Source organism: Gouania willdenowi, chromosome 2, assembly GCF_900634775.1.
Source record: "Gouania willdenowi chromosome 2, fGouWil2.1, whole genome shotgun sequence".
NCBI lineage: Eukaryota > Metazoa > Chordata > Actinopteri > Blenniiformes > Gobiesocidae > Gouania > Gouania willdenowi.
Genome location: NC_041045.1, coordinates 6756728 through 6769698, shown reverse-complemented (window position 1 = coordinate 6769698; position 12971 = coordinate 6756728). Strand labels below are relative to the sequence as shown.

The following is a 12971-nucleotide window of genomic DNA, read 5'->3' as shown; positions in this document are numbered from 1 at the left end:
TGAAAAATGCTTACAATGAGTCCAGAAACACACAAAACAACTTCACAAATGCATAAAATGACTCCAGAAACACGCAACAACTTCAAAAATGCATTAGAATAGGTCCAGAAACATGCAAAACGACTTCAAAAACACAGAAATTGACTCCAAAGCACAGTAAATGACAAAACAAGTGCATAAAATGACTCCAGAAACATACTACACAACTTCAAAAACCCAGAAAATGACAGAAAAAAAGCATTAAATGAGTCTAGAAACATAGAAAATGACTTCAAAAACACAGAAAACAACTCCAAAAATCACTCTAGTCCAGAAACACAGAAAATTATTCAAAGCAAACTCAAGAAGACTCAGAAAATGACTGAAAAATGACCAGAAATATATGTATTACAGAAAAATACACAATGACAACAAAAGCACAGACAAATGACATGAATTAACAATGAAAATGCAACAACGGAAACGACCAAAACCGTAAAAAACCTTTATTTTTCCTGTCCGACCATTATTCTATCACGTGGCCTGTGGATATTTGGGTACATCCTGATGCGCGTTACGTTACGAGGCGTTCACAGGCCAAACAAACAATGGTTATATAGTGAGAAAGCCTTTGAATGCTCCTCTTACAGCAGCACGCGACGCCTCCATGTTCGTGCGTTGCCAGATTTCACCAACCGGTTACTGGTGCATCCAAGAATTGTACAACCTCTCTCTGTTGCTTTCGTCGACTTTGCTTTGTTCCTACATGTTGGTCTCAGTGAGAATGTCAGAGATGAACACTCTGAGGAGGAGGAGGAGGAGTGAAAAAACTACGCTGTAAATCATTTCATCTTTAACCCACAACAGAAACCACCAAGAAAAAAATAATAATAATTCATAGGTGTGTATTTTGTTTCTGGTTTCGACTCAATCAGCGTCATCATCATCAATGCAGTCATTGTCAATACTTTGGCCATGCTGCAACACGCCTGGTGTGCGTTTGTGTGTGCGTAATTGTGTGTTTTCCTTTTTAAGTCAGAAATACTCATGTCAAGAAGCTCCAATTTACAGTACCTCACAGACGCTGCACGTGCAGCGCTACTTCAATACTGACAGTTCCTTCACACGGGGAGAAGATGTCAGCTTGTCATCTGTATCTCATGAAGCATCTTCCCTCGCACATTTATGTGGAAGAAGGGTGTCATCACCATGTAGAGGGCTTGGTTTTCCAGATCTGAAGGCTTTTTCTTGGGCTTTATTATAACTGGATGATAGAATCTCATCAAGTTTTCTTTCCAAACTTTGTCTCTGCCGGAATTAGGTGAAGGTGTCCTCAATACCTTTTTATCAGCGCATGGACACCTGAAGGCCTACGGGATACATGCACAACACAATATGAATGAAAGAAAATATAGAAAATGTCTGAAAATCACTCAAAAGAGAAACAAAAAACCCACAACATATTTATATGACTTCAAAAACATCTCTAAAACACTAAAGCAGCTTAAAAAAACATAGAAAATGCATAAAATGACTCCAGAAACACAGAAAATGACAGAAAGCTACATTAAATGACTCTAGAAACACAGTAAATGACACAAAAATACATAAAATAGGTCCAGAAACACTCATTAAAACATCAAAAATACAGAAAATGGCAGAAAAATGCATAAAATAGATCCAGAAACACACAAAACAAGTTCAGAAACAGTAAATGCCACAAAAATACGCAAAATAGGTCCAGAAACACACACGACATTTAAAAACACAGTAAATGCCACAAAAATACATAAAATAGGTCCAGAAACACTCAATAAAACATCAAAAATACAGTAAATGACAGAAAAAAAGCATAAAATAGGTCCAGAAGGGCAGAAACACAGTAAATGACATAAAAAATAACTCCAGAACACACTACACGACTTCAAAAATACTTTCTTGGGCTTTATTATAACTGGATGATAGAATCTGATCAAGTCTTCTTTCCAAACTTTGTCTCTGTCCATTAAGGCGGGGCCTCGGCTCGTGTGGTCACAGTGTCCCCGGGGCCGTTAATCCGGGTGGAGGGTCAGCAAGTGTCTATCAGGTGTGACGTCAAAGATTACGCAGGACCCCGTGAGCAGGTGAGTGTCACGTTTTTAATGATATGCTGCATGATTCACATGGAATGAGGAAAGGGGCGTGGTTAAAATACGAGCCTTCACACAAAGGAACTCAAACGCATCGTAACGACTGAGAAGTCAAAGGATTGAAATCAAGCAGGGTTGGGGTCAATTACAATTACCTCTCCAATTAATCCAAGTTCAATTACTACGTACTCAATTATGATTACGGTGACTGGCATTTTTTCCCAATTACAACTAAGATTACAAAAAATATTTTCCCTCAATTATTAAAAAACGTGTCATATATTGATTACCTTGTTAGGCCTCATATTCCTAATCAATGATAATGTTTCAGAGTAAAAAGCGGCCAGAAAAAGAATAGAAGGTGATTCCGCCTGCCGCCTACGCTTCTGCACATCTGGACAGGTTATGGAACAGTTTGTGTGTTGAAATGAAAAAAAAAAAGTCTGAATTTAAAGCAATTTAAACGTAAATACATAAAGTTAATCTTCTCGTAGTAGAAGTGTTAAAGGGAAAAACATGTAAATAGGTGTACATACTGTACTTAAGTATATGTGGACAGATGAATGTACAATTATATAGATATACTGTATATTAATGAATTATGTGTATATTTATAATGTAAATAGGTGTATATTATATGTATAGTACTAGATATTACGAGGGGTAGGATCATATAGGTGTATTCCCTATATGTACAACCCACTAAGGACATAACCGTATTAACTAATTAAAAGCCATTTATTTCTAACTGTAATCATCATCAGTATCTCACTCCATCCACAGGACTTTGATTGGATGATGTCGAGGGAGGCCGACGGCCAAAAGATCAAGATCATCTCCACCATTGAAACCAGCTTCTCTAACCCGTCGCTCAGCAAGCGCGTGGCATCGGGCGACATCTCGGTGGTGCGTCTGCAGGACGACGAGGCGGAGCTAAAGATCGCAGAGGTCCAGCTGCTGGACGCCGGATTCTACTGGTGTCAGACGCCCAGCACGGACGTCGTCGTCACAGGAAACTACGAAGCCCAGGTCCAGCTCACGGGTACGATTCTGATTTAAACATTCCTATTTGGATGATTTGACATGAACCGACTGAGAAGCTAACGCGGCGTTAGCTCTTTACAGATGTCAACGGTGTAAAGAGTACTGATATATCCTACTCAAGTAGTACTGTTACTTGATTGAAATTGTAATCAAAGTAAAAGTGACTAGTTACTTTCACCGTAATGAATCTTGCCACCGTGCCCTTGCGTACAGTAAACATACTGAAATAAAGAAAATATCTCCAAATCACACAAAAGGGAAACAAAAGAAACACAACATATATATATACATATTCAAAAAACACAGAAAATAACTCCAAAACACACTAAACAACTTCAAAAAAACACATAAAATCACAGAGAAATGCATGAAATTATCCATAAACACACAAAATTACTTGAAAAACACAGAGAAATTCAGTAAACGACTTGAAAAACACAGAAAATGACTCCAAAACCCAGTAAAATCACTCCATACTCATGTATAAAGTTAAAGATGCACAATTGGAACTTCATTTATTTATTTAGGTTTGTCAAAATGTACAATACTTTTAAAAATATAAAATTGTTCCATTGAAATGAATTCAAAATAATAAAAGAATTCCCATTACTACATTAATGAACTCTAAAGCGGTGCAATGCCAAATGTGCCATGTGGGTGACGACACAAGAAAGTGGGAGCGTTGATCAGAAATGGCACGACTAAGAACATATGGATTATGTTTGATAAACTGCTGACCTATAATCAGTACAGTACTGTGGTTTAAGGTACAAAAAATATGATTTAATCAGTAACGGTTGGGTGTAGAAATGTAACAAATGACTTTCCTAAGACACGCACTTAAGTACAAGTACCCATAAAAGCAACTCAATTACAGTAACGTGAGTACTTGTGATCCATTACTTTCACATCTGATAGTCGCTGGGTTGTTGGTTCATTTAACAGCCATTTTCATGGTTTACTAATGCTCTGCTGACCATATATAGATCACACAAACACACCCAGGCTGGTTTAGACAGTCACTGGCTCTAATTCACACACATCGACACACTGTTGGGGAGCAGATGTCAGCTGGGAGAAATGTTACGTGACGAACAGATATAAATTGTTTGAATTCTGAGGCTCATTTTCCACTATTTTTCCTCTCAATGTAAATCCTTGTTAACAGGTTTTCCTAAGGAGGCACTTTGAGCCACAATTATCACCCAATGAGACCTGGGAGTCTGCTTATTTCATGAGTTAAAGTCTTTTACCTTTCACGCCGTATTAACATTACACTCCTCCCGTTGATATTAAAGCTGACTGCATCGTACACATAGGTGTGATAGAGTAGCACAGCAGGGTGAAGCCCAGAAGAAGGAGAAAAACAGGCACAAACGCAGCCTTTGACCAGAATTTTCCACCTGGATCTGCTGGTCGATGATCAGAATCTTTATCTTTCTATTTCTGCCAAGCTTTTATTCTCTAATGATGAACTGAAAAGCTAAATCATTACGATGTATAGTATATAGTCATCTTAAAGATATAAGGCCTTGTTTTAATCAGAAATAAAATGGTGGTGAAATGGGATTTTGAAAAACCACAGAAATTGGTCCAAAAATGGACAGAAAAAGTGGTAAAAAGGGTTCAAAGTTGGATTAAAACTGGCAGAAAAGGTAGGAAGAATTAGTTTAAGCTGGTAAATAATGGGCACGGCAAATTGTGAATGTGGTTAAATTGGCAAAAATAAGCATGCAATATGGTGAAAAGAGGTTAAAAGTGACAATAAGGGGTCAACATGTGCAACATTGGGTGGGAAAAGTGGTGGAAAGGGTTTATAAGTGCCGAAAATGTCATTGAAAAAAGGCATTGAAATTTGATGGCGAAGTGGTAGAAATGTGAGTAAAGCTGCAAAAATACATTAAATGGAGCCAAAAAATGGTGAGAAAAGTGATGAAAATAGGTTAAAATATGGAAAGTTTGGTGTAGTTGCAGAAAAGTGGTAAAAATAAGCAAAAATAGGCTCAAATTGTTCAGGAAATTATTTTAGTTTCTTAAAGGCATCTGGTGACCCCCTTACCACTGTTTCACGACCTAAAATGGTGTCCTGGCCCCAAGTTTGAGAACCCCCGATTTAGAGAATCAAGCTCAGGCTTTCCTTGCTGTGTTGCAGCATGGTTTGACTTTAACCTTCCATGAAACAATCTCTGGAAAACCTGAGGCGTCCTTTTAAGTTTGAGTGTGTGCACGGATAATTTGGGCTGTTTTCTCCCACGGAATTATGGCCTCAGCACTTTTCTTTTAATTAGATTCCTGGTTTGCATTTCTGTAGCTGATAATGAAACAGATTGTCGGCGTGCTGTTGGCCTAACACCAAAACCTGCTCTTTGTTTTCTGTTTGGAACAACATGAATATTCAAGGTGAAGTTCAGAAAACCAGGCGTATTCTGACAGCAGGTTAGTTAGTTTACCTCCGTACTAGTGCGTCATCATCGTGTTTAATTCCCAGCATGCCTCCCTGGACACTTTGTTAAATTTAGATCTGATTTGCTGTTGTTTTGACGTCGCAGATATTGAATGTAAAACGTGTTCTTCGTCTGTGCCGCCAAGACGTTTCTTATAGGTGATGATGAGTTGGGTTCACAACAGTCAAGACGTGTAACACACACACACACACAGAGCCTGAAACACACCACTGGGGCTGTTTGATTATGTAAGAAGTGAGTAAAGTAGAGGTCGCTGAGGACCTGTAAACTCCTTTCAGGCTAATTTTAATTGATAGAGCCAAAGACGAATCCATTTTAAAGCCTCAGTTATCCGACATCGACACTAGGATCAGTGTTAGCGGAGGAGCTGAGCTTTATCTTCTCACCACAGCATGATTAAATACCATTGCTGTGGTTCGGGCTCATTATTTTAGCAATGAGTCGTCCACTCGCTAACAGGCACAGGATTGTGCAGAATAATGTGGATGTGACTGTCAAAATACGACTCTTTAGGAATCTTTCTGGACAGCTGTGGAAGCTACATGCTATTGCTACATCCCCCAATTAGCGTATTTTGCACACATGTATTATTGTTTTACATTTTGTTTGACATAATCTTCAATTGAGGGTTTCTCATAATGTTTTTTTTGACTCCGGTAAACATTGGCAAGTTAACTAATTAGTCGAATAAGATGATACCCTTATTTTAGCATGCCAACCGCTAGCATTTCTGCTAACTAGATAGTTTATAAATCTTTTGCAAACTATATCGGATACAATCATTTACAGTACACTTCCCATTTATTATATTTGAGACACTTTTTGCCAAATGTTCAATAAATTATAATAAATAAACAGAAATGTAGCACAATGTGGATGTGACTTGGCCCCATACTGTCAAAATAAGAGACTCTCTAGGACTCTTGCTGGACAGCTATGGAATCTACATAATGATATACGTTTGCTAATGCTACGTTCCCTAATTAGCATATTTTACACATTCATGTAAAACTTTATTATTTTTGAAATAATCTTCAATTGGGGGTTTCTCAAAATGTTTATTTTGACTCTGGTAAACATAAGCAAGTTAACTAATTATTCAAATAAGGTAATACTGTTATTTTTTCCAGTTAGCATGCTAACCTCTAGCATTTCTGCTAACTAGGTAGTTTATATATCTTTTGCAACCTATATCTGATACGACCATTTACAGTACACTTCCCATTTATTATATTTGAGCCATTTTTTGCCAAATGATAAGTTAAATATATAAAAATATTTGACAATTTTTATGGTAAAATGGCATCCATTTTCATACCAAAATTCCAAACGTATCCCATTTCCCCTATTTTAAATATGTTTGAAACCCCTTGGGGGACGAGCTCGGATGCTAATATTAAGTTTCACTAGTTTTATTGATTTATTATTTGTTTTTGAATTTATTTTAGTCTTTGTGTTTGGACATTGACTTTAATACTTTTATTTATTTACAAAATATCACCCTTTTTGTTAAAATTGCTTATTTTTCGGGGAACTACAGAACAAATACGGAGCTGCTTGTGTTAGATACAGAAGCAAAGTGCCGTGATGTCTGAAAATATAGGTAGTTTTCCATTAAATTTAAGATTTTATTTATTTCTTGAGCATCTTCTATTTTTTTGTGGTCATGGAAAACAGATGGAAATCATAGAGTTAACATCCTGACACAGAGTATACTAACATATTTTCCCCCATCAAACACGTGGCTAAATGTGTTGCAAGGTTGTTTTCTTGGAAGAGATAAAAGACCTGTCAAATATCACGCAAAATCTTGCGGTATGGATGTGTAGTTTGGTATCTCAGTATCAAATTGGAGAAAGCCTATGACACTGACAGGGGGTATGCCCTGAAATGACATTTGGCATAAAAATGGTGGCCCCACTTTAGAACCAGCTCACATTTTAGTGAACTGGTGCTTCTTGCCAAAAAGTGGGCGTATAAGTCGGACCCTCAATTTTTAATCAAACAAATCCTGACTTATTGTCTGGAATGAGTCAGTATATGACATTTAAAACTCCTGCAACACGTGCTTGTTCTCTTGCACTTCCTGTTGCTCGGACTGACAGGCTGATCTTACATTTACCACCCTGTAAATTATTTGTGCGTGTCCCTCACTGCCATCCAAAGCTTGGATAATATCTTCTTTTCCAGAAAGCTCACAAAGCCCCCTTCCCCCACTGGACACCGATGCATCATTTTCTCAATTCCCACAAAAACGCTCGGCTCCATATTTAGCATTTCCAGCCATCTGTCAATTCTTGGATTCATCTCGATTACACTTAAAATTAGCAGATATTGGTGGAGAGTAAAGATCAAAGCGATAACCTTTCAGTATTGATGATCTGAAGTTGTAACAGTGCATCTAAGGACACACTAAAGCCAAAGTTTGTGATTTCTGTGCAAAAGCTCAAAAAAAAGTTGCCGCAATGATAAAGCAGCGAGCATCATTTTCTCGCACCGCTCAAATTGCTGCTGCTCTTTGTTATTAGCCCCCCATGTCTTTGCCGCAGAGTTGAGGCTCATCAAAGCAGCTGTCTTCCCCGTTTCCGTTCGCCTGTTGCGAAGAAGCAGAGGTGGAACTCGTATTTATTGCCTGTGAATTTGAAAGCAAAGTTGTTCTCCCAACAGGAAATCCAGCAGTCGTAAGCTCTCCAATTTATTTTCGAGTTCCCTCTGAGTGACTCATGAGGCGCTTTTGTGCCTAAGATTTTTATAAAGCATTAGCAAAAGGCATTTGTTTAGACTCCAATGTCACAGTTGTGGATTTGGAACAAAACCAAATGGGCATAAAAAAAAAAAAAAAAGGAGTGGACGATGAAAGAAAGGTTGAATTTGACACTCAAGTGTGTTTTACACAAAAAACATAAATAAATTGATATAATTTAATATAAATCACACTGGAATATTGGTCACTTTCTGCAAAATTTAGAATTTTCGCTGAAAAATCTGCATTTAGCCCTCGGATACATTTTTGTGACCCCGAAAGTAAATTCACAAAATACATGTAAAACTGTGAAAAATGCACCAAAGGACGACAAAATACACAAAATACCACCAAAAGCGCACATGACGACAACTAAAATGCACAAAAATAACTGAAAAGTATATGAAACGATAACAAAAATACACAAAATGACAACAAAATAGACAAAATATCTCTAAAAACACACAAGACGCCTACAAAAACGTACAAAATTAAGTGAAAAGTTTCTAAAACGATAATTAAAATATGCAAAAATTACTAAAAAAAAACACATTCTGACAAAAATAAAACAAAAAATTACAAAATGACTACAAAATATGCAAAATGTCTCCAAAAACACAGAAGAGGGGCACCAAAAAAAGAAGCTAAAAACAATATGTTAAAAAGACTCCAGAAATGTAAAAGGACAACAAAACGCACAAACCCTCCTTTGTTCCTTCCTGTGTTAAGGCTCAAATTTGGTCATTAATCTAAATTCTGACATGAATGTTAATAATGTGGCCCTAGTATCAAATGATCACATTTTTGTGGCCCCCACTGTGAATAAAAATTGCCCATTTCTTCAGAAAATAAGATTTGTAGACGACTTTAAATGTAGATAAACAAGAAAAGGCTAGCTCATCGTGGGATTGGAGCTGAAACAGACAGAGATGCATTGTTGCCAGATGTTTTGTATCGACGCTGCTGTCTGTTCTTCGTGTTCTGAGAATGCTTGGTGGCTAAAGTTGACCGTCATTCATCACATTGTGAGATCCCAGCTATTGGAGCTCAGCCAATTAAAGCACAGTCGGTGTTTGTGTGAAGTCACCGCTGCACTTATTTTCACAAATAGGTGCTGCACTGTTGTCTCTGTTTCACACAGTTTTTCACTTCTTCTTCCTATTTGATTTCAAACCATATTCACACATCATTAATGTGTAACATTGTTGTTAAACATCAATGATTTTGTCATTCTTTGCTCTGTTGAACATGAAAACTGAAGCACATACTTCCATTTAACATGGAATTATGAGACAATCTCTTTTTTATACGTTTTCTGTGGCTGCGGCTTTAAAGTCAGGGGTACACATTTAATCTTGTAGTAGAAAAACATGCATGCATTGCTTGGTACAGCGGCCCCAGATTTAAAGGCACAAAAAAACTTAAACACAAAAAATGACAGGTGCGTACACAAAAATGACAACAGATATACACAAAATGACTCTAAAAACACACAAAATAACAGATACATACAGAAAAATAACCAAAAATAGACATAACTCAATAAAGCATACAAAGTTGTATTAAAAATACGCACAGACAACAGATATACACAAAATGACTCAAACACACACACAGCATGACTCATAACACAAAACTATAGTAGAATGACAAAATAAAATTCCCCCAAGTAAAGGCACAAAATGACTCCAGAAATACACTAACTAACAGAAACATACACAAATTGACAAATATACACAAAAACAACAAAACATAGCCCAAAAGAGTAGCATAAAAGTACACAAAAATACATAAAAAATGACTCCAAACACACAACAGGACTCATAACACACAAAACAACAGAAATGTACACAGAATGGCAGAAAAATATACAAAATCACAATAACAAATGTACAAAAAAATGAGAAAAATACACAAAAATGACAACATAAATGTCCTTAAATGGCAGAAAACCACATAAATTTTTCTTTTTGTTGTTTGTTTTGTGCACCAACCACCAAGTCAAATTCCTTGTACTGTCCTTAAAACTGTACATGGCAAATAAAACATTTCTGATTCTGATTCTAAAACAATGACAAATATATATATATAGAAAATGACAAAAAAATGTACAAAATGACAGCAAAAATAGAAAAAATGATGACAAAAATGTACTTGGATGACAGAAATAAACCTAAAACGACAACAAAAATACACAACGTGACAACAAAAATGACATAAAAACATCAACAACCACACATGATACACAATGCACACAAACCCTTTGTTCTTTCTAGGTTGGTTATTGTTCTAAGTTCTGACATGAATGTGGTTTCTACACAAACGGGCATTACTTGCTGATTGATTGAATATTAACACACGTCTTTGTGTTCTCCCCTCAGTTATCCCAAACACCCTCAAAGTGTCGCCCCAAACCCCACCCCCGGCCGTCTCCGAGGGCAGCGACCTCACCCTCTCCTGCAACGTCACCCGGGAACTCACCCACCCCACCTACCTGTCCGTCACCTGGTCGGTGAAGAGGGGGGCGGTGTCGGAGGAGATTTTGACATTTGGTCCACAGGGAGACGTGGTGACCGGGACGAGGTTCGCCCGCCGTTACGCCGACGGAGGCATCCGATTGGTTCCTGGGCAGAACGGGAAGTTTGAGCTGGTGATCACTCGAGTGACGACGTCGGACGAGGGGATTTACGAATGCAACGGGACCGAGTGGACGCACGAAGACGGAGGGAAGTGGATAAAGATAGTGGAGAGTACGAAAGAGATGGGGACTGTCGGCGTCACGCCTACAGGTGAGAAACGCCTTTGATTTGAATCATTGTATTTGCCAATTTGACCAATTTGAATGATGGCTATTGGTTTGGTTTAAGGACCGCATGCCGTGCAAACTAAAAACGTAGATTTTAGCAACAAAAACCCCAAAATATCCAAAACATTTGAGTGAGTTTGTTAAAGCCTTTATGAAACTAGCAATATTTTCTTAACAATTTGAGCCCATTTTTTCACTTTTTCTTGCCATTTTTTGCTCCTTTTAATGCATTTTTTAACGACATTACTCCCATTTCTGCCACTTTATCACATTTCAATACCTTTTCTTCACATTTTTTCACTTTTCAAGACATTTTTCGCCTCTTATAAACCCTTTCCATCACTTTTCCACCTAATGTTGCACATGTTGACCCATTATTGTCACTTTTAACCTCCTTTCACCATAATTCATGCTTATTTTTGCCAATTTAACCACGTTCACAATTTGTCATGTCAAATATTTGCCGGTATAAACTAGTTCTTTGCCACTTTTAAGCCAATATTGACACCCTTTTTGAACCTTTTTTTTTTTTTACCACTTTTTTTTATCGGTTTTTGGTGTTTTCATGGTCGTTTAAAGCTCAAGGTCATCTTTCATTCTGCTCACTAGTACGCCATCACTCTGACTATCCGAGCCGGTCGCCAAAGTTATCGTAATTGGGGGCGATTGTGCACATTCCTCACACATTCTGAGATAGTAGATAATCCTAATCCTGTCTGTGATTGTTGGAAATAAAAGAGAGAGAGTGTGTTTGTGTGTGAGGAGAATATGAAGCGAAGGACGTGGGAGAGTTCCCACTGCGCTCTGAGGCCGTCTTTATATCTGAGGTGTCCTCCAGTCTGGGAGACTCTTGTCTTTTTCTCCAGTCTCCCAGAGGGTTAGTGACCCTCACTGCCTGCCTGTCCTGCTCCGTCCTGAGGGAGGCCTCCACACACACACACACACACACACACTGTGGTTGCTTTGGTCACCATATCTAATATCATTCCGGGTTGCCATATCCTCTTAAGTGCTGAGGAACACCCAGCGGTTTGTAATAAAACCAGGGATGAGACACACACGTGTGCGCACACACATCTCAGCTCCATTGTGTTGCAGCCTCTTCATATTGACCCGTTGAGCCGAGTAAATAGGATGAGAAAAGTCAAACAGTCACGGCTTTGTGTCTTTTGTCCAATCCCAGACACCGTAGAGACATTGTGTCCTACAGTCTGCTGTTTCTTATCTACATTAAATGAGTTTGTACATTTCTCCTCGGTCGTCTTCGTCCAGGAATGTTTAAGGAAAAGCCAAAGTAAACCCCTGATTATGTCCATCAGGGTCTGAGGTGTTTTTTTTTTTTTTTGGGTTGATTTTAGGGCTGGGCGATACATCGAGATTGAAGATTTATCGAGTTTTCTATTTTGTCGATATAGAAACTTACAATATCGCCTATATATATATATATATATAACAGTCACTGCTTTCACTACTCCTGAGAACAGCATGAAAAGCACAGTGAGATGGATTGCTTAGTGAGTCCTAAACACGACCTTCCCCTAAACAAGCCACACTACAGAACTCACTCACTCACACGTGCTGTCCCTTATAGGAGAAAAAGCCCAAAGTGGCACATATTGTGCAGCTTTTTATTATTAAATGTGCCTGTGTGGCAAATTTAACTAAGAATTGTTTTTCTGGTAAGACTTTATTTAGTCAAAAATATCGATATTTTTATTGTATATCGCCATTTTGAGAAAAAATATCAAGATGCGAGTTTTGGTCCATATTGCCCAGCCTTGCAGAACGCAAGATTTTAAACGTGA

General features: G+C 37.9%; 1 protein-coding gene across 1 annotated transcript in view; it reads left to right on the top strand.

Annotated features, from left to right (window-relative positions):
• Positions 1–12971, top strand: part of ptgfrnb (prostaglandin F2 receptor inhibitor b) — a 59480-nt gene that overhangs the window by 2674 nt on the left and 43835 nt on the right. The window contains exons 2-4 of the mRNA XM_028467596.1: positions 1990–2102; positions 2892–3150; positions 10742–11149. Of these exons, the coding sequence (XP_028323397.1) occupies positions 1990–2102; positions 2892–3150; positions 10742–11149 (780 nt within the window). The remainder of the gene's footprint in view (positions 1–1989; positions 2103–2891; positions 3151–10741; positions 11150–12971) is intronic.